This window comes from Lacerta agilis, chromosome 8, assembly GCF_009819535.1.
Source record: "Lacerta agilis isolate rLacAgi1 chromosome 8, rLacAgi1.pri, whole genome shotgun sequence".
Taxonomy (NCBI): domain Eukaryota; kingdom Metazoa; phylum Chordata; class Lepidosauria; order Squamata; family Lacertidae; genus Lacerta; species Lacerta agilis.
In genome coordinates, this window is record NC_046319.1 from 50951811 (window position 1) to 50976201 (window position 24391).

Below are 24391 nucleotides of genomic sequence, written 5' to 3' on the forward strand. Positions count from 1 at the left end.
GTGATTTCACCACGTCAAAGGGAATGGGGGATTCAGGCCCCTTTGCTGAAGCCGAGTTCCTCTCGCTACCTTTATACATGGAAGCTCCCCTGTTCCCTTAACAGCCAGCTCTCTGAGTCACTCGGTCCTGGCTTTGGCCTCAGCGCTTTGTAAGCCCTGTGTGCAGAGCATACAATCTTATCAAGCTGTGTGGGACTTTACCTTCTGCTGCTGGATTCTCTCCCCCCGCTGGGTTGGAGAGGTCATCTTTGCTTTGCACTGTTCTTTCTTTATCAGCGCATGCAGGCCAGCCAGGATCCGAGGGCCTGACACCCTCCTCTTTTTTTTTAAATGCAACTTTTGATGTACCAGCTAATTCTGCAGCGTCAGCCTGAAGGGTGAGAGACCTGGTGTGAAGGCATGGAGGAAGGGGGGGGGCTTGCTGTGGGGCATGGGAGGCTGGCTGGCCCAAGGATATTGGTGCTCCAAGAAGCCGTGTTGCAGCGGGAGAGGTCAGGGCGCCCCCAGCAGGCTGTGGCTGGAACACCTGAGGTGCACCTCTTGGGCTGCGCATAGCTGCATCACTGCGGTTGATAGGTGCGAGTGTGGCTTGATTGCATCTTCCACAGCTTTAACTTGAGCAGCTGAAGGCCGGCTGGTTGAAATTGCACGCAAGGTTTCCCCAGCACGAAACCTCTCTTACTTGCTTACCAGGCAAGGTCCTCTTGGCACACTAGCTCTGGAAGGGTAAGGATGCTCACACAGGGACAGTTCCGATGGTTTGAGCATGCACATTTTTGTGAGTATGCATAACCCTTGGAACTGAAGGCCTGTGTAAGATGTGATTGTACTGTAATCTCTGGCTTCTCCCTGAGGCTGCTTAGGTCATTGGGCTCGTGAGCAGAGGCAGCCAGGAGTTGTTTGAGGGATGTGCCTTAAAAATAAGAGGCAAGATACCTAACAGAACTATATAACCCATGACAGGGCCTGTGACCTGTGCCTTAATAGTTTTCTTGGGGATTCATTTGTGTTAAAATGCTTGCAATAAATTGCAGTTTAAAGAGTTTACCGGTAATTAAAAAAAAGTCAGCCCCACCAACTCTTGCTTCTACGTAAATTTCTACCATTTTGAAACTGCATTTGTGCGATTTTGCAGGTGTAAGACTTTTTTCACAGGTGCAAATCTGTCCACAGTGCGTGTTGTCTAAGAGGATGGCAGTCAACCCCAAGTTTTGTGTCTGCTGGCCGTGATTTCTTCCACGGGACCTAGCAGTTTACATCAGCCGAACATGGCTACTTTTGTGGCTTGGCTGTTGCCATTGTGATTTCAGAAGAAGCAAGCTTTGAGAAATTGCTTTCTCTTTGGGGCGATGAATATCTCTCTTTCAGAAAGGTTTTGAGCAGGAAGCGTAGAGGGTTTGCTGGTGGAACCAGACAGCTGTCACCCTCCTGGGTGTGAATTCTGGAAAGTTTATTTAATTCTGTTCTGTAATACACTTAAATTAATGTCAAATAAAGAAGATAATCTGGCAAATACCTCTTTGAATGCTTTAATAGGGCTCGATGACTCGCTCTGTTTGAACAAATGGATTATTTTGCAAGCAGGAGGACAAATGTTAAACTAGCATTATTTTTAGATTAAAATGCCCAGAGGTCAGAAACAATTAAAGCGCTTGTATGGTGGGAGTCACTGGGGTTTGTGTTCCTTTGGATTTGACACCTTGCTAAAATTGCTTTTATTGCAGCTTGGAGACTTACCTTTCTTTCTGATAAGATAAGGGATAATGACTTGAGTCTGCATATTTAACTGGCAGAGAAGATTAGAACAGAACAGAAAATGGTCCGGCCTTTTCATGCGCACCCAGTGAAAATGGGAAAGGTTTCAAAGTTCTTGGTAACACTATCAGCTGTAAGGCATCCGCTGTCATGGTTCATTTTTTTAAAGAGAGGGAGCATTAAATTGGTGAACAGAGCTTCACAAATCTGCTGTGAAGCAGAGCAAGATGAAGATCTGGATTCTTGAGTAATGGTCTGCAAAGAGGGAGTGTGCTGGATCTGGCTGAGGGGTGGGAGATGGTGCGAGGAGGATGTGCCCATGTTGAGCAGTTTATGGAGGCAAGGTGGGAGGGGTTCTCTATCCTGCATAGGTTTTGCCAGTGCCGCAGCAAGTCTTCCCTCGTTCGGTTCTCAGGGGTTTTGTTCAGCGTTGCACCTCCATGCCAGCACATTAGATAAGCCATGCTGCCACACACCCCTTTCCTTCCTGGCTGATGTAGGTGAGAGGCTTGTGCCATGCTTGTGCCATGGACCCATTTGGAAGAAACGGGTGCACAAGTGAGAGGGAGCAAAGGACTGTGAGCTCACATATCCAGTTGATTTCATTGTGGCAGCTGGGGGGACTGAATACAGCTCTCCCTCCCCAGATGATCAACAGTACTGAACTACCTGAGTAGGGGGCATAGGTTCCAGTTCCTCAATGTGGGCTCTTACCCTGGAAAGAAAAGCATATCCAGATTGTTACGTGCGTTTTATGGTGGCTTAGAGAGGGAAGGGGAAGGGGAATGTATAGCTCTGTGGTTGTTTTGAGCTGCCAAAGTCATCCTCTCCAACTGGGTGGGGTTCATGCAAGCCAGGCCATTGCTCACTTCTTCCTGAGTGCTCAACCAGATGCTTGTTTTCCCCAGGTACGAATTGAGGACGACATTGCCGTGACAGCTAATGGGATGGAGCTGCTGACCTGCGTCCCCCGGACTGTGGAGGAGATTGAATCATTTATGGCTGAAGCTCAAGGGGTCACCAAATCGTTTGCTTCCGCCTCTGTGTAACCGCTAGGATATTGGTTCCCCTCTTGCTAGCACTGCAGCATCTAAGGAAATGTGTCCAGTTTTGCAGGTGCTCCAGTGGGGTAAAGCAGCCACTTTATGGCAAAGGGAAAAGCCCTTCATCACGTGCCAGATGAAAAAATATTGTAAGCGACAATGCCTTAAGCTGATCATAGCCTTAGCATAACTGTTTCTTGCTTCTCTGCAAGCAGTCCAACCCTACTGATTCAAAGGATCTTTTTGAATGATGGACATCGCCCGTTTGGGAGACTTTGTAATCTCAAAGCTAATTTTTAAACAGATGACAAATTTCTCTTCTGATTTAAGGCAGATCATTATATTGGACTAATATAATGTACTATTGGTCTAATAAATGCAGAAATAAAAACTTTGCCTTAAAACCACTACTTCCATTTCTTTCTCTGGAATTCTCTTTACATGATTGTAGAAGGTTGGGCTGCCAACTTTTTTTTTTTAAGTTATTCCTCTTAAGATCAATATTTACTGTTCTGAGGCAAGTTAATTACACCATTTGTGGTCTCCTAACACTGAACACACCGGAGCTAATATAGACCTGTCAACAGCAACCTCTGTAGGCGTCTTCTTTGGAGGTTCCAAGGTGGGGCAGTCTTTATAAATTTTGGGGAACACTTCCTCTGGTAACTCAGGAAATTATGCCAATGGGGAAAGGACATCCTCTCACCCCCACCCCCCAAAAAGGCTAGCCCTTCATGGTTAGCAGGAAGCAAGACTTAAGCAGAGGTCATCTCCAAGTTATTGGCACCAATATCCACCTCCAAAAAGCACATCTTTTCTTCTCCTTAGCCAAGGAAGTGTGTAGCCCTGCACTTATTACTGCAACAGGGAATTGCAAGTAGAAAACCCACTTTATCTGCCAAATTGCTCTCCCACCCCTCATCCTACAAGAGAAAAAGAGCAGGACATCAGTTAGGGATGTAAAAACATGCCTCATTTTAGGTTCTGCTGCAGTTGGTTCATTTTGCACAAGTTTCTTCAGCTTTTCCTCCATTGGTGCAGAAATATACAGTATTTCATGGTGCACAACAGACATACCTCAGCCATCAACAGATGTTTACACATCCATTACCTTCCCAGTGTGTTCCCTTTCAAAGTTAAATTAATTCCCAGAGGGGTAGCCCTGCTGGACTTTAGTAGCAAAAACAGAGTCATGTCACAGCTTAAAGATAAAGTTAATGAAGTGGCTGCTAACCCTTTGCAAGCCACCCATGGCAGCAAGTCTCACCATGTGTACTGTACTCAGAGGTCCTGCTGAATTTAATGAGGCTTACTCCCAGGTACATGAAGTCCCAGGTACATGAGTGCAGCCTCTAGCTAGCCTGATTTCACAGTTCAACATGAACTTAACGTCATTCTGTTCCATCAGCTCAAGCATCCGAGAGGGAGAATTTAGCACCCTATCAACACTTTGGTTTATAGGAATTACTTCTTCACTCACTTGTAATGTTCTTTAATCACACAGATGTCCTTTTTATTGCAGCATTTTGTTTCATAAACATGTATTTGATTCAGAATATGGTTGTATGTATATGTCTCCTGAAACATAATGCTTAAGATAATTTATCTTCCCATATACATAAAAATGTAAAGCCGTCAATAGGCATCCCCTATTGGAGGATATGTAGTGCGCCATTACAACCTTGGATTTGCATGGAGGGAGGAGGGGAAAGAGAAGGCAAGTTGCAGGACAGCAAAGGAAAATTGTAAGTTTTAAACTACAATTTTTAGGCAGAAATTTGAATAAAGCAGGGATGGAGTAAAAACAGAGGGGGAAAGTGGTGATTTTTTTTTTAATGGCAGAGAAGTGGGTAGGGGGTGTGGCAGACTAAAGCAAGGTTAGAGTACAGCTAGAGGGGTGTTAGGAAAGGCTTTTTGGTGTTAGCTTCTGTATGTGGGGGAGCTGACAAAAGGAGAGGAAGGAAACTTGGAGTCAAGGTGAAAACGGTACAAAGCAGGCTACAGAAGACAAGGGGCATCAGAAAATTTGGTGCAAGGTGAACAGCATGTTTAGTAGTTGTATGGGCCGGGAAGGGGAAGCTCTAGGGTGGGGTTAGTGTGAGGAGGGATGGTGAGTGGAGTGTGGCACGACCCTTAGTAATAAGCTGAAGCAACAACTTGCTCGCAGCCACCCAATCAGCTTCCTAGCCAAACAGGAATCCAACCCATGTACACATGCAGCATTCTGTCCATTTGCACTATACTGGCTTCCAAAGTGAGAGCTCCTTTCTATGTCACGTGTATGTGAAGAAAAAGATGAGGCATGGACCGGCTCTGTTTGCTTCTAGATAGATACTGTGTTCTCCTAGCTTTTGATGTTGTAAGTAGTACTGTAATCTGCTAACCCACTCCCCTTCCTTGCTCCATCAAGCGCTGAATATTCCCCACCAGCTACTTTACTTTGCCTTCTGTGACTAGCCCTTTCAAGAGAAATTTCCACAAGTACACACAAGTATGATTTTGTCAAGTTTTTTTTTTTTAATTGTCCTTGTCTATCATCACCGAGTTCTTAACTCAGTCTTTCTAAATACATGTACAACACAATGACTGCAAAGGAAGGGGAGGTATAAAAGTATTTTTTGCTAATCCAATATGCAAATATACTATGAATGAAAATAGTTGAAGGAAAATAAATTAAAGGTTATATCAACTTCCCTGCTCTTTTTAATGTGTTAAGTTTCCTATACACCACAAAGATAAAATAAGGGGGCTTATCACCAGCACTGGAAAAGTATATATAAAAAACTAAGGTTCTCCACCCACCCTCAAAGGAATGCCAATAAGCAAGGAATTAATTTTGTGGACCCTGTTACAAGGCTTGTTTTTTTTTTTTAAGTCCTGGCTGCAGAATAACCAACTAATTTGGGTCACAGGGCAGTGAACAGCCAGGTCAACTAACCTTGTATCAAAGGCCAGTGCTTCATGTTTCTTTCCGCCCCAGTTAATTAGTATGAAGCTCCCTTGCATCTTGACAGCAGTGCAGTTCTAGTATTTGGATGTAGAAGTCCCTGGATAAAGCAGGTCGGGGGTTTGAAATGTCCATCTCCTTTAGTTTTTGAATGGCCCTCCTTCTACACAACCCTTTATCACAAACCAGTCTTCTGCACTTACCATTCATTGCCATTTGTCACAAAAGAGGCTGCGAGCAACAACAATACTTGTCAGGCCCCAAGCTCCTACATTGTCATCAGATGCTAACCTCAGACAGGGCAATCCATATTTAAATATACACCATTTCCCTGTGAAGTCATTCCCTTCTACACACAGTGATGGGAACTGAAGAGAGTGATCTTGAAACCCACTCTTAGGGCTGACAGAACTCTTCAATCCCACTGGCACTGCCAGCTACCTTGGCCTCATCAATGCTGACAGCTGCTCTGGTCCTCTCAACCAAAGACTTACATGGAGGGACAAGATTTCTCACAATGCCAGAAAGGCTGACACTGTCAGGGCATTGTAGGCAATTAAAATGGTGATCAGCTTGCAGCTAGGCAATGCTACTTCACTCCCACTGTTGATGGCAATATTAGGGAGAGGCTTGGACCTGCATTCAGACCACCGACTAATAATGCCTGACAAGCCTACAAAATGTGGTCATCATCCGAGCCTTAGCAAGCCTTACTGTTTCTGAGGCACTGTTACTGAACATAACCCATAAGACTATGGGAGCTGTATCCAGCAAGGATTTATGCTACTTGTTTGGAACATCCCACCCTGACAATCAAAAACAGGTTGCTTCAGTGAACCTCACACTACAAAAAATAAGCAATGAAGAAATAAATATGCTTTAAACCAGCTTTTGCACCAATCATTTTAAAATAGTCAATCTCTACACCGGGTATTTGATTGTTTCAGTGACCCTGCTGAAAAAACCCTGTGTTGATTTAATCACAAATCACAACTTAATAACAGTTGTAAATCTCTGATTCTGCATATCAACACTCTTTAGATTGTCCATACTTCAGATTATGGCTGTTAAGGGTCATAGCAGGCACCACCTCAGAAAGAGGCTTCCTTCCTGCAAAAGTGGGGTGCAGGAGAAGGGATGACTCTTAGGTGTCACCTGCCATTTCAAACAAGATTTCTGAAAGTTTTTATACTAAAAACATTTAAGAACTGCAGCCCAGTTAATCAGCACAATTTAAACCACTCAGAATACATTAAACAACTAATCATTTAATTATAGTTGCCCGAGTACTGCAGCCCTATTTTTACTGATGTAAATTTTTGGGGTGTTTGTTCATTTTTATCATTTCAATTAGTCAAAAATGCCAGAGAAGAAAATACATTAACACTTAATGAAAAACAAATACTTAGTAATAAACAGTTTGCAGTTTACTTGAAGCAACCTTTCAGTGTTAAGCCTACTATTTAGAAAAACAGAACAAGCCACAAAATGACAGATGTTACAAAGTTTAGAGAAGTTTCTCTGCTGCTGCACCTGACTTGTGTAGGGAGGGCTGTGTCCATACTGTTCTGCCCATGAGCTGAGAAAGGCACTTATTGTCCAGAGCCATCTGAATTTGTGGCAGTGCTTTCTGTGCCAAGAGGTTGCACACTGTCTGTGAAGTTGTGAGCGTGTTCAAGAAACAAGTCTTTGAGTACACTCAGTTCCTTTGTCAGGAGCTTGATTTTAGCCTCCAAGCGTTCATTCTCCTCTTTGAGCTGGTTGACCCTCTGCAGAGTATCCTGGGCCTTCTGCTTGCTTTTCAAACGACTCTTTTTCACCGCCATGTTGTTGCGCTCCCTGCGCTGGCGGTACTCATCACTGTTTCTATCAATTGTGGAATTCTTCTTGCCCTGCTTACTAGGAGGCGTAGCTTTGCCTCCACCTCCAGGACTAATAGGCACCAACTGAGGAACCTGTTGCAACCCACTCGCTTGTGCTTGGGTGTAGATGACACTTACTCCGTTGGTTTCTGCAGTTGTGTTCTGCTGTGATGTCTTGCTCATTTGGACAGGCTCTTCTTTAAACCCACAGTATGATTTATTAGAGAAAGTACGGTGTTCTAGATTGCCAGGATGTTTCTTAAATCTTCACGTGGGTCAATCACAAGTTAAACCTAAAATGAAAAAGAAAGTGTTGGTAACTTTCCAATGGCACTCATAGAATTGTGTTTGTCATCTGCATCAGAAGTCTGCATAGAAAAAAAACAAACCACATAGGGGATTCTTCGTGCAAATAAGTTGCATCCTTTCCCAACTCTAGTATGCCAATCACCAACTATGGGCGAACCTCAATGCCTTGAACTTGCCCCCCCCCCCAAAAAAAAACCAACAACACAGGGTTCCAGGGTGGTGTCCCATTTCCCTAAGTTATCATCAAATATCACCTTAAATGAAGCAAATTGGGGGGTTATTCCTCATTTAAAAAAACAAACAAACAGCAATTCAAATGGAAACCAAAAAAGTTCTGATAAAAAATGAATAAAGAATGAGTTTTCTGAAGTGGGTCCTGAACAGCCCTGTTTCTTGTGAAGGAAAGTTGCACAGGCTACACCCTCTACCAAAAATCTTCAACTTTGTTATACTTGTGACCCAAGTTCAACATGCAGTAGCTCAAGCACTTTGATGTTCATCAAATACATGCCACTGTTCGAACTGTAACCCAGTTGTGAATTCCAATGCACATCCTGTAGACCAGTGTTATAAAAAATTCTGGCATTACACGCAAAACTGCCAGCCACGCTACTTTGGCGACTAGCTTAGATGGCTTTAAAAGGAGAACTGACAAATGAAACAGAGGCCTAGCCTATCAATGGCTACTAGACCAGCTGCTTCAAAGGCACTGTGTTTTTGAATACTAATTGCTAGGGGGTAAGAATGCAGAAGGGCTACTGTCCTGCTTCCCAGAATCAAGATGCTGAACTAGATGGACTTGCAGCCTGATCCAGCCAGACAACTCTTCTAGGGAATGTGGTTGTGCAAGTGTGACAGGCAATGTGTTGTATTTTTAAATTTCTTCAGTCTGAGCACTCCTGCACTATGCCACACAAAGGTGTCAAATAGTCAGGCAGCCTTTTAAAAACAGAACACAGTCCAGGATGATAACAACCTTCCAGCATAGCAAGTGTTCTACTATTTTAGGTTTTTAAAATTATTTGAAAACTTAAGTCTCCCTGATTTATTTAAAACAACAACAGAGAATCAAATAGTAAAAAAGTCCCCATCATCTGTACCTTGTACAGGAATATTGTACATGCAGGTCCCACTATCGGCATGCTCGCTATCTGAAAATTCACTTATCCACACATAAAGAATTACACCCAAACTTTGCTATGCATTTTGCAGATTCACATATCCAAACAGCCAACTTTCTTGTTTATTTGTGCTTTGCTGGTCAGCAGCAGTCATTTCAGGCAAAAACCATGAGAGAGGGAGGGGGAGCAAGACTGGACAAATCATAGAGCAGGAGAAATAGGACAGATCAGGTCCCCCCCCCTTTGTCTTTCTTTGCTGGTTGGCTGTAGCCATTTCAGGAAGAAACCATGGGAAAAGATACCGGACCAATCCCACATTAGAAATATTTCCATAAGAAATAAAGTGGTACCTCGGGTTAAGAACTTAATTTGTTCTGGAGGTCCGTTCTTAACCTGAAACTGTTCTTAACCCAAGGTACCACGTTAGCTAATGGAGCCTCCCACCACCACCATGCGATTTCTGTTCTCATCCTGAAGCAAAGTTCTTAACCCGAGGTACTATTTCTGGGTTAGCAGAGTCTGTAACCTGAAGCGTCTGCAACCCGAGGTACCACTGTAATGGAAATTGTGGACTTCTTAATGCAAACACTTGCCTAATTCCAGGGAATGCATTGTGTTCGGTAAGCCAGATCTGCGTGTACTTGGTGTGCTGTGTACTCAGCAGCAAAAGTTGCACTACTGAGGGAAGGAGTGTCCGATACTACAGCCTACAAAAGATCACAGCAGTACAGGGATACCATATTCTTTACTCCCAATGTATTTCAAAACTAGGGTTCTGTACTCACTTCTCAGATATTGCAACAAATATTGTTTTGCACAGCCCTATTGGACATCTTCTCTCTCCTTTTCCAATACTTTAGAATTCTTAATTTAACAGATCACTGTACACTAAATATGTATGTGTCGGCACACGTACACAGAAAATTAGATGTCCATCAAGTAACTATTTAGCAGAAAAAGCAAAAAATGCTGTGCAATCCATCAAACACTTGGATGAGAGTACTATTTTACTCAATGGACCTTACTTCTGAATATATATGCAGAAATTATGTTGCAAGACAGTCTTGAAGTCTTTGGATATTAGCAAATTTGCATTTGAATTATTCTGCTTTAAGGGCATAGGTTGGTGTTCTTGACAGGCATGCAGATGTATGTATATGCACCCAATGAAGAATATGGTGTTCCTATGGACTGGTAGTTTCAGAATTACAGTTGTCAAAACATGTCTGGACTCTGGAATAAATGCAGTTTTTATTTCTATGCCTTTTGCTAAGGGCCTTTACAGCTATTTGACTTGCCTTATTGCCTCACCCTTAGGCAACCTCCCGGCAACATGCCTGGATGTATTGAGCTATCATAAAGACATCCCTAGTGGACAAATGTCTAGCCAGGTCTTAAATGCTTCCAATTTCACAACCCTATCTTGGCAACTGGTCTTACTGTCTAACATTTGCTCTACATTTGCTGTACTTTTAGACACACTTTGCTCAAATCTTTCCAGGTTGAAATGAATACAGGAGTCATGCAAACAAGTATATTTACTCACTTGTAAGTGAGTACAGACTATAGGCTTTTCTTTTCTATCTCCCTAATGTCTCCATATATACCTACTGCAGCTCCTGGACCACCACTTCCCAGGGGCTATTATGAAAAGGATAGCAGGGGAATGTCTGTTCAGCGCTATGCTGCTAAGGGATTCATAATGCTTTGGCAATGTAATAGCCAAGTAGGCCCCCATCCTCCTCCCAACCATGGACTATTCCCACACTAATGTGTGGATTCTCACCACCATTCTGCTAGTCCAGGTTTGGGCAGAAGTCCAGGGCTCATGACACTCACCAGAGGGCAACAGCATGCCCTCAGTGGCAAGTGAAAGTCGGGAAGCCTGTGCATCATGCAAGCTTAAAGTACACAAATTTATATTCCAAGCAATGTAGGGGCAGCTGCATATATAATTAACCTTCACAAGTGCAGATAAGCCAACAATGAACTTTTTATTTTCAAAATTCTGCCTAATGTTTGGATTTTACATATGTTTAATGCTTGAACCTTTAATTATTATGAACTACCCTACTGAAATGTGCACTTTCATAACAGGAAGTCCAACCCACTGTAATGCAAGAATCACAACTTAGCATGACATATGGCCATCCAACCAGTGCTTTAAAACCTCCAAGGAAGGAGAGTCCACTACCGTCCAAGGGAATCTTTTCCACTGTCAAGCAGCTCTTACTGTCAGAAAGTCCTTCCTAATGTTTAGACGGAAATTCAGTATCTCATCCAAATACTGCTTTTCCTAATTATTCCTCTCTAATACATAGAATGAATGATTTGCATCCTGGGCTGCCAAACAGCCTTCTTACATTCACTCTTTGCTTCTTAGCCAAATATGGCTCTATAAAACACATAGTAAATACAACAATCAGCTTCAATAACACACTTAATTCATAAAAGCTGTCCTTAAAAAAGGAAATAAAAAGGAAGGACCTTACCAGCTTTCTAAATGCAATGAAGGAGGTAGCTGGCCAAGTCTTTTTTGGGAAGGTGTCACACAGAGAGGTTGTCATTGCAAAAGGCCCACAACTTCCACTGGCTCCAGTCTAGAATCTCTCAGTGCAGCACATGCCCAGCCCTTCAATCATGGCCCTTCCAGAAGCCTGGAAATTGTTTTCCTCTTTTCAGATACACTGCTTTGAGCAGGGGCCCTAGACCTTGGGAAATAAAACTAACCTACTACACACACACACACCACCCATGTGATGCCAGAGCAGGATATACAGTAATCATAAAATGTAAAAGTAAAAACTACAACAAGTCAAAAGAGATAAAAACAGCCAGTCAGCTACAGCACAAATATCCAAAACTTGTCCAGGTAATTAAATCTCAAAAGGGATGCTGGAAATTTTAAGTTTTCAACTGGCATGCAAACATTTTCCCATTATTCTGTTATACATTTGATATTTTTATTCAGTACACAGGGATGCTATAATTAATCTGTAATATAGGGATAAAATATTGGAAACCTAGATAAATTTGGCTACAGAGGAATCTAGCCAAAGCAGTTTAAACATAGGAAGGTCAATGGCAACAGCATATGGACCCCTTTGAAGGCTTAACAGACCAACACCGAGGCTGAAATCCTACACAAACCTACCTACGAGTTCAGAGGCTCTACTGTTGAGTAGAAATGCATAGAACTGCACTGTAAAGCAACAACTTAAAAAACACAACCAAGGAGTGACCAATTCCCAAAATAATTTGTCAGGGTGGACAAACAGAAGAGCCTCTTTCCTTCAGCTTAAGTGAAGAAACCTCTTGGGTATAAAGTTTAATGACACAGCCAAGATGTTTAAGTACATCAGCAAGAGACAATACTGCCATCACCTGATACCCAAAGCCAGATAAGGTATTTTCAGAATAGAACACTGAGCCTTGTTAGCCTTGCTGCAATTGTAAAGAAAAGAATAGGATGCACCCAAAAGGTGTGGTCATATTATGCTGGAAGTTTTCCCCACAGCCTGTCCCCATGGAAACTGAAGGCTGAGCAGAGTAATGAGGAAGACACATAAAAAGAGATGCCATTTCTTTCTTGTAAAATGAATGCTGCTGTGAGGAGTTCTGGACCTTATACTCTGGAAAAAGCTCTTCAAAACCATGATCCAAATGCACAGAGGCAGATTTCCAGCTACCTTGTTAACTCACAATTGCAACACTTGCTTCCTCTTGCTCAAGTTAGCCTCTTAGAAAGGTATAAACAGGCACAAGCATTTGTTACAAGGAAGTAGCCAAAGCAGATTTCAAGTTCAGTTCCTCATTACAGCAACATTATTTTTAAAAATCCAACTTATGCTTCAATGGTGTGTTGTTTACAGTTTATTTTAGCATAATTTTCTGACCAAGCTGCTACAGTTTTTTTGTTTGAAAAATTAAAGAAGAAAATACTGAAGCTAAAGATGGGGAGAAGGGAGGCAGGGAGAGACAGAATCAGAAAAACTGAATAAAGGAGAAATGCTGAGTGTCTTAAACAATATTCTAATGAGAAAACCCCCTGGGATGGCCACACAAGAGGATAAAGCAATTTTCTGATATTGTCTGCAAGAAAAACATACTAGCATAACTGGTCCTACATCAATATCATAGGAACAGATTTAAGATAAACATTTACACCAATTTAAAAGAAAAGGTATGCAAGCAGTTATAGTAAGCCTGCTTTTGCCACTCAGCATGGTAGTCTTAATAGTGTACTGCAGCATCAGATAATGCAGATGCATCTATTTCTTTTACCAAGTTTGTAGAGTGTAGGCTATGCACTGGATATAAGGTTTGCAAGTGATCAAGGTAGTTTTCACGGAAGGAAATATGCTCTGGATACTAGTTGTGGCCCAAGAAGTCTACCAATAACACAACAAATGTTACAAAAAATACACAATAAAACCATCAATACAAATAAATATATACAGAAAGCCATTCCTTTTTCCTTCTTACACATCTCTCCACTCAACACCTCTCACCCTATCTCTCAATATCTCTCCAACCATCCACCCTATCTCTCAATAGCTATGGTTGCAGCAGTTATCTACAGTGATGATGTTGTGAGGGTGATGAAGAACAGCATATGGCACTTGAGATAAACTGTGCATGCTGAAGATAGGAAGTGAGCTAATTTCCAGCAAATGACACAAGTGCAGTAGAAGTCCTGAGCCTCAGGTTTGCCACAGAGCATCCCATGCCTACTGCCACCTTTTGTTTTACTCTTACTGAAGTCTAGTACAATAGAAAAGAGGGGTATACATTTTTTTAAAACAATCAAAACATAATAAAATGCAAGCAAGAGAAATCTCCACAGCAGCAGATGATCTCGTCAGCCTCCCCACAAAAAACATGTTTTCCCCAAGATATAAGACATATATAATGGGGCCAGCCAGACCTGTTTCCCCGGGGTATCACACCCTGTAATACTCAGCTACTTCACTCTAGTTAGCAGGAGAATATTGAGAAATAATAATATTGATTAGGATACATGGCAGAAAAGATATGGGAGTCAGGTAAAGGTACCTCTCTTGCTCCTTTAGCATCTATACCTGTTGCTAAAAGCTCTGTCCCACCAACCCTAGCTGGCTAATACCATGGCTGCCTCACTGGAACAGGGCTCTTAAGTTTTTTGTGAGAAATGAATATTGCTCTCTAAGCCCTTAAACAACACCAATACTAACGAAAGAGGGAAGCCATATCATTCAATGCTCAACAAAGTCTAGAAAGTCAAATATCAAGTTTCTTGGTCTCTACAGTACCGGTAACACGCCCCCCCCCCCCCCCCCGACAAATTTAAAAGGTCACAGAATGTTAATCAGCCAAACAACTACCGGTAGTTGAAGAGAAACATTTTCACCTGGCGCCTAAATATTTCAGTGGATTTACTCCTAAGACTTAGTTACACACAATCCATGAACTATGAACACTGCACTGAGCATCTTGGAGTAAAGGCAGGATATAAATGTAGCAAAGAAAACTTCAGTGGTGACCACTTGAGTGAGCCCAGAAAAAACTGAATGGCAGCCCACAAACTAGCGTCCCCCCCCCCCCAGTACCTTGGTAGCTCTAACAAATTTGAGTCAAGGGGTGGTAAAATATTTGGCTACAGTTTCAAGTTACAAAAAAGCACTGAAATGTGACACTGAGATTCCAAAGGAGATGGACCCATATGGGTGCACTTTATTTACATGTAAACTATGCCAAAGCACAGATGCTCCATACTTACAAATCCGTACATACTTGTACACAGCAGCAACTTTTCTATCATGAGAGTGTGGTTGGTAGTGAGAATAGGAAAAGTGGCAATCCCTCTTAAAAACAGTGTGTCCTTTAATGTGTTCACCCTACCTTCTAATTGTCCCCATTTTAAAAGTAGTATCTTAGGCAAAGTAATGTTGTATCCTGAGTGGCAGATCTTAATACATTTTAAAGTACATTGCAGGCAGGATTTCACAGAGGTTTCCGAAAGTGTAAGACCTGAGACATATACAGGGAAAAGTCACAACTTCCCTCAGAATCTCTAAGACTTTTATACACAACATGATTTTTATTTTACAGAGCAGACTTCCCCAGCCTGGTGCTCTCCAGATGTCCTGGATTACAACTCCCATCATCCACAGCTAGCACTGCCATGCTGGCTGCAGCTAATGAAATCGTAATCCAAAATGTCTGGAGGATATCAGGTTGGGGGCAGTATTCTAGCAATGCATTAGGTTGGGCATAGGATTTTAGCAATGCGAGTTATTTCAAAGATCACTGGCTGCAGGCTCCCTGGCAGAAAAAGCAGCTACGTTTGAAACCAAAAACGTTCTAATAATCCTAGAATACATGTCAAATTTAATTAATTTTTTTTTACGTTTCCCCTAACTTGGGCAATAGTTTTCACTTTTGCCTTCATCTAACCACAGATAGGAGCCCTAGTCTCAATGCTGAGTGTCCTTACATGTTGAACAACGCTCTATCAACATGACAATTACCATTTCCTGAAAGTTCTGAGAGCACAGAGGAGGTGCACAGGCTGACCTCCGAACAGCAAAACTCAGACTTGTGCCGATGTGTACGGAAACTGAAACGTGGAGAAGAGAGAATTGTGGGAAACGCCTGTGATCGCTCTTCTGTTAAGTTCGCCCTGAGCTGGATTTGTTTCTTGTGGGTTTTGAAAAAAGGAGAAGGCTCGCCTCAACACAAGTAGGGGCAAGGAACGAGCGGCCCAAAACCAGCTGCATTCAGAATCAAATGACCTGGCAGCTTCTTAAAAAAAATATAAAACAGGTTATTAAGGGAAGCCTGCAGCCTTGCAACTCAGAGCCTGGAAAGAAGGTGCAGCCTAAGAAAGACCCTTCAGGCAGGCTAAGAAGGGTGGACTCAGGCGCTCTCTCGCTCTCTCTCCCGCTCCCTCCCTCCCCTGGGGGATTTCCCATGTGCCAAGACATGACCTCATCTCAGCAGGGACGAAGGCAGAGTTGCTCGAAGGTTGCATCATACTTCAGAGAGAGAGAGAGACGCTCCAGACACGCGCTCCTCGGCACGGGTCCCCCTCCGTGGGGAAGCCACGCGCCTCTCGCCCCGGCTATGGGGCACAGATGCTCCTCCTACTTTAGAGTCCCCCCCCTAACCCTCCAGCCCCTGCTCCCCACTCCTTCCTGCCCCATACAGAAAAAACATGCGAAACTCTACCCCCTCCACACAAGGAACCCCCCCTCCTCTTTACCCCACATCACTACTACTACCACCACCACCACCACCACCACACATTTCTGGGCCTGCGCGGGCCGCCGTGAGAACTCCCTGCTCTGCGGTCGTCCCTATATCGGTGAAGTAAATATACACATATAAACAAACAAACACATTCCTTGGGAGGGGGAGCTCTCACCCCTCTCTCCGCGTTTGGCACCGCCCCCGATCTGCCCCACAGGCGCCTCCCCAACCCCTTTTCCGCCCCGTTTGTAAATCCCCACAACAAGTGGGGGGGAGGGTGATAGAAGCCTTTCTCAGGGGAGGGGGGGGGCCTCTCGCGTCTGCTTCTCCCCGCCATGCCTGCCCCCCATGCCCTCTTTTCCTCCTGCCCCATAGGGAAGGAAGACGTTCTCCCCGGCCCCGCCCAGTCTCGTGCCGTACCTGGCCCAGGTATCGATCCGGGGGGCTGCGCGGGGAAGGGGGGAGGCGCGAGCCCGGCCAGGCCCGACTCGCTTTTTCTCTTTCTCTCTGATTCTTTCCAAACGCGGGGAGGGGGGGGCAAGAGAGGGAGAGAGGCGATTGCGAAACCGGACCCAACCAATCAGGCTTCGGGCTACCTCAGAGTTGAAGAGGCCCCTTTAATCGGATTGGCAGCTACCAGAACCAATAGGAGATCGTATTCCCAGGGACTGCCATCCTCAGGCGTCAATCTCTGACCTAGGTGCTTAGAGTGGCAGGTTCTGAAGCCAATCATATACATTGCCTCGCATTTTTTTTCTTGTGTAAGTAGGCGGGATGGTTGAAGGTGTTCGGGATTCTTTTACATTTTTTTTTTATCCTTGCCTGTACCCCACAACCCCTTCAAAGGCAAGTTTTGAAGTTGTTGTTGTTGTTGTTCAGTCGTTCAGTCGTGTCCGACTCTTCGTGACCCCATGGACCAGAGCACGCCAGGCACCCCTATCCTCCACTGCCTGCCGCAGTTTGGCCAAACTCATGCCAGTCGCTTCGAGAACACTGTACAACCATCTCATCCTCTGTCGTCCCCTTCTCCTTTTGCCCTCCATCTTTCCCAGCATCAGGGTCTTTTCCAGGGAGTCTTCTCTTCTCATGAGGTGGCCAAAATACTGGAGCCTCAACTTCAGGATCTGCCCTTCCAGTGAGCACTCAGGGCTGATTTCTTTAAGGATGGATAAGTTTGATCTTCTTGCAGTCCATGGGACTCTCGAAGAGTCTCCTCCAGCACCATAATTCAAAAGCATCAATTCTTTGGTGATCAGCCTTCTTTATGGTCCAGCTCTCATTACTACTGGGAAAACCATAGCTTTAACTATATGGACCTTTATCGGCAAGGTGATGTATTTGCTTTTTAAGATGCTGTCTAGCAGGGCCGTCTTAAAGGGATTGGCCGGCGTGGCGCAACGATCCCTCGGCGCCCCCCGCGTGCCGCCTCTCCGCCTGCCTCCCTCCCGCGCTGGCCACCCCTCGGGAGGGGGGGTGGGCGAACGGGGGATGAGGGGCGTGGCGCTGGAGCAGCGCGGGGCTTTGCGCGCCTTTCCCAGCACTCCAGGGGGCGCCCTGTGGAGGCGGGGGTGGGTTGGGGAGGGGGCGCCCGGTATGCCGGCGGGCTCGCGGGGGGCGCCCCTGGGGGGCCCGGCGCCACCCAGGCCCTATGACGAGACGGCCCTGCTGTCTAGGTTTGTCATTGCTTTTCTCCCAAGAAGCAGGTGTCTTCTAATTTCGTGACTGTTGTCACCATCTGCAGTGATCATGGAGCCCAAGAAAGTGAAATCTCTCACTGCCTCCATTTCTTCCCCTTCTATTTGCCAGGAGGTGATGGGACCAGTGGCCATGATCTTAGTTTTTTTTTTATGTTGAGCTTCAGACCATATTTTGCGCTCTCCTCTTTCACCCTCATTAAAAGGTTCTTTAATTCGTCCTCACTTTCTGCCATCAAGGTAGTATCATCAGCATATCTGAGGTTGTTGATCTTTTTTCCGGAAATCTTAATTCCGGTTTGGGATTCATCCAGCCCAGCCTTTCGCATGATGAATTCTGCATATAAGTTAAATAAGCAGGGAGACAATATACAGCCTTGTCGTACGCCTTTCCCCGATTTTGAACCAATCAGTTATTCCATATCCAGTCTAATTGTAGCTCTTGTCCCACATAGATATTTCTCAGGAGACGGATGAGGTGATCAGGCGCTCCCATTTTTTTAAGAACTTGCCATATTTTGCTGTGGTCGACACAATCAAATGCTTTTGCGTAACTTTCAGTATAAAAGAAGTAACTTTTGCGTAACTTTCATTATAAAAGTAACTTTCAGTATAAAAGTGTTCCTGGATGTCTCTTATAAGCCTCCCGTCGTACTTCCTAATGGGGCCCTAACTATTGGCGTTAGGAGGTCTAGATTCAGGTAAGAACAATCTAGAGTTCGCAGTGGACCGAGGAGATGGCCAAGTTTGCTGATGGTGGTTAAGACAAAAAGGGGTTGCGAAAGCACCTCACCAAGCACCTCTCCAAGCTGGCTGAATGGACAGAAAAAATAGCAAATGCAATTCAGTGTAAAAAATAAATAAATTGTGTAAACCGATGCACATTTGGGGGGGGGATCATAATAATCTCAATTTCACATAACTGTTCGCTCATGGGCCTGACCAGGAATGATACCTTGGGGTTGTAATGGATACATTTATTAAGATGCTGATCCAGCATGTGGCAGCACTGCCTTAGTACTGGACTATGTACTTGACTAAGACCTGGGAAACCAGGGTTCAAATTCCCACTCAGACATGAAGCTCAGAGGATGTCCTTCGGCCAGTTACTGCCTCTCAACCTAATGTATCACAATAGGATGCTATGGAGAGTAAATGAGGGAGAGAACCATGTACGTCACTTCTTGAACTCCTTGGGGGGGGGGAGGTGAGATCTGCATGTAAATGCAATAAATCCATTAAATAAAATAGGCAAGTTCTTTGCTAGGGAACATAAGAAAGGAATTGGGGGGAGGGCATGAACTACTGATATAATGCTGCTATACAAATCTATGGTGCAACTACATTTGGAATGCATTGTACCGTTCTGGTCGCCCTCACTTCAAAAAAGCACATTGCAGAGTTGTGAAAGGTTCAGATGAGGGCAACCAGAATGATCATGGGGATGAAGGCAATTCCCTTATGACAGTGGTGTCCAAACTTTTTTCAAAGAGGGCCCAGATTAAACCTGACTGGCGGGCTGGTTTAGGCCCCCGAAACGGACTTTCGACATGCCTGCCTTATGAGGAAAGGTTGCAGCGTTTGGGACTTTTTCTCTTGGGGACAAAAGGCCAGTAAGAGGCAGAATGACAAAAGTTTATAAAATTATGCAGGGTGTGGAAAAAATGGGTAGTGAACATTTTTTTCCTCCCTTTTTCATAAATAAGACTTTGGAAGCTGTCTGCAGACAAACGCCGGCTCCCGCAGCCTATAGAGTGAGATGAGCACCGCAACCCCAGAGTCATCTGTGACTGGACCTAATGGTCAGGGGTACCCTACCTTTCATGAAGCTGGACCAGGGGTGCCAACTTAAATAAAATAATCACAAGACACAGCACACACACTCCATTTGAATGGAAATGCCCATCAACTTGGGGGAGGGGAAGCCCTTCAAATATTTTAGGGGGCAGAAGGGATCTCGGCCCTTAGGAGTTGGCTCCTATGAGCTGGACTGTGGAGGATTCTAGACACATAAAAGAAGTGACTTTTTAATGCAGCACGTAGTTAAGCTATGGAACTCTCTCCCAAATGAGGTTTGGATGGCTTTAAAAGAGGATTAGACAAATTCATGACAAAAAGGCTATCATGAAGGAAAGGGCTATCAATGGCAGTTTAGCACACAAAGTGGAGAAATTTTCCAGACCACCAGAGGAAGACATTTTACAGCTTTAATATATCTTAAATCTGCATTTGACCTTGGCAGAAGACTTTGGCATAAAGTGTCTCATTTCTTATCAGTGTGCTTCAAAAATTACACCTTGAATATACTATGGCTCAGGGCATGTCACCTAATCCTGTATCAATCACTGAAGGGGTTCAGAAAGGGTGTATTTGTGATTCTTGTTGTTGTTTAGTCGTGTCCGACTTTTCGTGGCCCCATGGACCAGAGCACGCCAGGCACTCCTGTCTTCTACTGCCTCCCGCAGTTTGGTCAGACTCATGTTGGTATCTTCAGAAGAACACTGTCCAACCATCTCATCCTCTGTCATCCCTTCTCCTTGTATCCTCCATCTGTTCCCAACATCAGGGTCTTTTCCAGGGAGTCTCTCTTCTCATGAGGTGGCCAAAGTATTGGAGCCTCAGCTTCAGGATCAGTCCTTCCAGTGAGCACTTAGGCCTGATGTCCTTAAGAAGGATAGGGTTTTGATCTTCTTGCAGTCCATGGGGCTCTCAAGAGTCCTCCTCAGCACCATAATTCAAAAGCATCAATCTTCAGCGATCAGCCTTCTTTATGGTCCAACTCTCACTTCCATACATTACTACTGGGAAAACCTAGCTTTAACTATATGGACCTTTGTTGGCAAGGTGATGTCCTCTGCTTTTAAGATGCTGTCTAGGTTTGTCATTGCGTTTCTCCCAAGAAGCAGCGTTTTCTAATTTCGTGACTGCTGTCACCATCTGCAGTGATCATGGAGCCCAAGAAAGTAAAATCTCTCACTGCCTCCATTTCTTCCCTTCTATTTGCCAGGAGGTGATAGGGACCAGGGGCGATGATCTTAGTTTTTTTTATGTTGAGCTTCAGACCATATTTTGCTACTCTCCTCTTTCACCCTCATTAAAAGGTTCTTTAAATCCTCCCCACTTTCTGCCATCAAGGTTGTGTCATCAGCATATCTGAGGTTGTTGATATTTCTTCTAGCAATCTTTAATTCCGGCTTGGGATGCATCCAGTCCAGCCTTTCGCATGAGAATTCTGCATCTAAGTTAAATAAGCAGGGGAGACAATATACAGCCTTGTCGTACTCCTTTCCCATTTTGAACCAACAGTTATTCCATATCCAATTCTAACTGTAGCATCTTGTCCCACATAGAGATTTCTCAGGAGACTGTTGAGTGATCAGGCACTCCCATTTCTTTAAGAACTTGCCATAGTTTGCCATATTTTCTATTGTGATTAATTGTACTGTATTTAAATAATTTAGCCCCTGTTGCATAATTTATGAACTGCATCCACCTATATTGGCAGGTGTTAAGATAGTAGTGGTAATTCTTATTTATTGAGACAACACAGTACTACTGTCTGTCAGTAACTAATGTTGGACTGAGGCGTGCCCTTAAAATATTTTTGTCTTACTGCCAAAAATCACTATTAATATCAATTACAATAAAAGTGGTAAAATACATATGGTTCTTCTATTTGTCTGGACTGGGAAACGGGGCAAGAATGAAAGGAAAAAGGAAAAAAGCACAGGATGGAACAGTCTTTTTTCTGGAATCACCAGATACATAAATGATTTTCACGTGTTACAAGTTAGTTCAAGGTGAACAGACCGTATGAGTTTAGATTTTTCCAGAGAGTAAAGTATTATTTGGGTGCTAGCTAAATTGAAATGATATTGAATCAATTGTCTCCTACTAGACACAAAGTTTTGGAATGCTTTCTCTGATGGCACTCAGCTTGCAGACATTTTTAGGGAGGGGGAGCTCTTTGTAGTTACAGAGTTAAATGGTTCTCATTAAGTGTCTTCATTATTACAATTTTAAAATTGCATTATTATATATAGGTTTTAATGTTGTAGGTATTGTTTTGTTTTATATTTTGATTTTACATGATATTGAAAGCCAAGAACATCTGGAGGGCAGCAGGTCCCTCAACCCTGGAAGCTCATGGGCTCCTGATATTTCTTTTGATTTAAAATCTGCTATTCTTCTGCATACCTAGGAGATTTCCCAAGCATGTAAGACCCACACCCTTTTTGGGGAGAGAGGAGGAAGACTGTTGCACTTCCAAACTAATTGGCACTCAACCATCTGAGTTCATTCTAGGAAGGAATGATGATAGCTGTCCTTAAGATTGCTACAGGATTTTCAAAGCCTCCAAGCAAGTCCTGATTAGAAAAAGTAGCATCCATTTGGAAATGAGTGATGCTTTTTTCATGCCTGGGCTTTACTGAGTGCCACGCCTGTTCTTTACTCCAAAAGCTGTGAGGGTTTTTTGACAGCTTGGTGGAGGCTGGAGCACATTTCCATGGAGTTCATTAACCGCAGGACAAAACCCACACCCATAATTTATAAAACATTCTCCATAATACACATAATAGTAAGGAAAGGTACCCTGTGATTCATAGTAAACAAATCTAGCTATTAAGCAAGATTCTTAGACTGAGGCAGGGCTGGAGGGGTTGGGGGAGAGAAAGCTTCAACTGTTTCCAGAAGCTGCTTGATAGATCAGAACTTGCCAACAAGGAAACCAAGCCAAGCACATGGAATAATAGAGAGCATATTGTTTTTTGCAAGTTCAATTTTGCAGTCAGAATGGGGTGAAACATGTGACCATATATACCCTGCAAGTTTTGGATTACACTTCATGCATTTGATAAATGTTGGCCTCGTAGGACTTGTCACCTGCACTATAGCAAAGGCCACTTTGGTGACTGATGCCCACTGGAGCTAGTAGGGGCAGAAGGCGGGGAGTTCAACAGTAGGGGGAGCCAGAGCCATTGACAGGCAGTGCAACTAATTCTAGTTTTGTCCCATCCTCCTCCTCATTGCTGAGTACCACAAGGGCAACCTCAAGACTACAGAGGAGGAGGCTGATAGGTAGTGCCATCCCATGGATTAGTTTGTAAGTAAGAAGACAGGCAGGTGGAGGCTGGATGAGGTGAGGCAGTTACTGGGCAGTGCCCCATTTGCCCCAATAGACCAGCCTTTCACTGATAAACAGTATCCCCAAATTCCAGTCCTCCAAACTTTTTTTTTCTGGGAAAAAAAATCCCACCCAGAAAGATCTCAAGAAATGAGTTAAATTGTGCCACAGAGATGCCCCTTCATTGGTCTAAATGGAGGACACGTTTTTTAGCCTAGGGGACACATCCCCTACTAGGCAACCTTCCAAGGTCCACATGGCTGTAGTGGGTGGGTTCAGAGGCAAAGGTGGGTGGAGCAACAAATTTAAATTTACCTTTGTACAGTGGGGCTAGTTTCTATGCATCATCTGCCTCTATTCTCCATCCAGAGAAAGCAAGAAGCAACAGCAGAGCTCAAGGGCACAGTCCGCCAGGGTGCAAAGAAGGGTGGAGCATAGCTTAAGGGAGTTTCAAGGACCAGATACAGAGGACTGGAGGGCCACATTTGGAACCTGGACCTGAGGTTCTCCACCTTGGTCTGGGACTCCTTCAGGTTATTTGATCAAGTTACAGAACCGTTCACGAAACAGACACCTGATAGCTGCAGGGAGCCTGCTGTTCTGGCTCTTCTGTTTGGTTTACTGGATGCTGTCACTTTGCTCATCATCTTGAGCTGCATCTCATGGGGTCTCTTTGGTGGTCCTCTATGAAATCTCTTTGGTATTTATGAATCACAATGGCAGTAACACCAGCATTAGCAGATGAAACATCAGGAGGGTAGTGAGGAGGGATCACCATCATGGCACTTCCAGCAAGTCCCTCTTTTTGCCACCAGGCTCCTATGGCTGAGTGATGAGGGAGCCGACCTGTGAAATATCTGCCTGGTGAGAAGACTTTGCAACCCTCAGAAGTGCACTTAAGCTTACTTGCTGTGGCCCACTTGGAGAACAGTACATAATAACATAAGAAATAACATAAGAAGAGTCTGCTGGATCAGCCAATAGCTCATCTAGTTGAGCATCCTGTTCTTGCGGTGGCCACCAGATGCCCGTGGAAATCCAAGTGCACTCTTCCCCTCCTGCAGTTTCCAGCAACTGGTATTCAGAAGCATTACTTCTTCTGACAGTGGAGGCAGAGCATAGCCACTGTGGCTAGTAGCCATTGATAGCCTTGTCCTCCATGAATTTGTCCAATCCGCCTTTAAAGCCATCCAAGTTGGTGGCCATCCCTGCTGAAGGAGCAAGTTCCATAATTTAACCATGTGCTGCATGAAGCATTACTGTCTTTTGTCTACATCTTCCATTCAGCTTCACTGGTTGTCCCTA

General features: G+C 44.1%; 2 protein-coding genes across 3 annotated transcripts in view; one reads left to right on the forward strand and one right to left on the reverse strand.

Annotated features, from left to right (window-relative positions):
• Positions 1 to 3208, forward strand: part of PEPD (peptidase D) — a 151441-nt gene extending 148233 nt beyond the window's left edge. Inside the window, exon 15 of the mRNA XM_033158674.1 lies at positions 2664 to 3208. Within this exon, the coding sequence (XP_033014565.1) occupies positions 2664 to 2804 (141 nt within the window). The 3' untranslated portion in view covers positions 2805 to 3208. The remainder of the gene's footprint in view (positions 1 to 2663) is intronic.
• A 2116-nt stretch (positions 3209 to 5324) lies between these two features.
• On the reverse strand, positions 5325 to 16814 carry CEBPG (CCAAT enhancer binding protein gamma). 2 transcript variants are annotated; one of them, XM_033157408.1, is made up of 2 exons: positions 16688 to 16814; positions 5325 to 7900 (listed from the first exon to the last, which is right to left on the reverse strand). In XM_033157408.1, exon 2 carries the CDS (start codon positions 7788 to 7790, stop codon positions 7338 to 7340), a length of 453 nt encoding a protein of 150 aa, XP_033013299.1. In that variant the 5' UTR covers positions 7791 to 7900; positions 16688 to 16814; the 3' UTR covers positions 5325 to 7337. The 2 variants fall into 2 exon arrangements, with proteins under 2 accessions (XP_033013299.1, XP_033013300.1); XM_033157409.1 differs by lacking the exon at positions 16688 to 16814 and adding an exon at positions 15547 to 15760.
• Positions 16815 to 24391: the final 7577 nt, after the last annotated feature.

Coding starts and splice junctions, on each gene's coding strand:
- CEBPG (XM_033157408.1), bottom strand. CDS start 7,790: ATGAGCAAGACATCACAGCAGAACACAACTGCAGAAACCAACGGAGTA.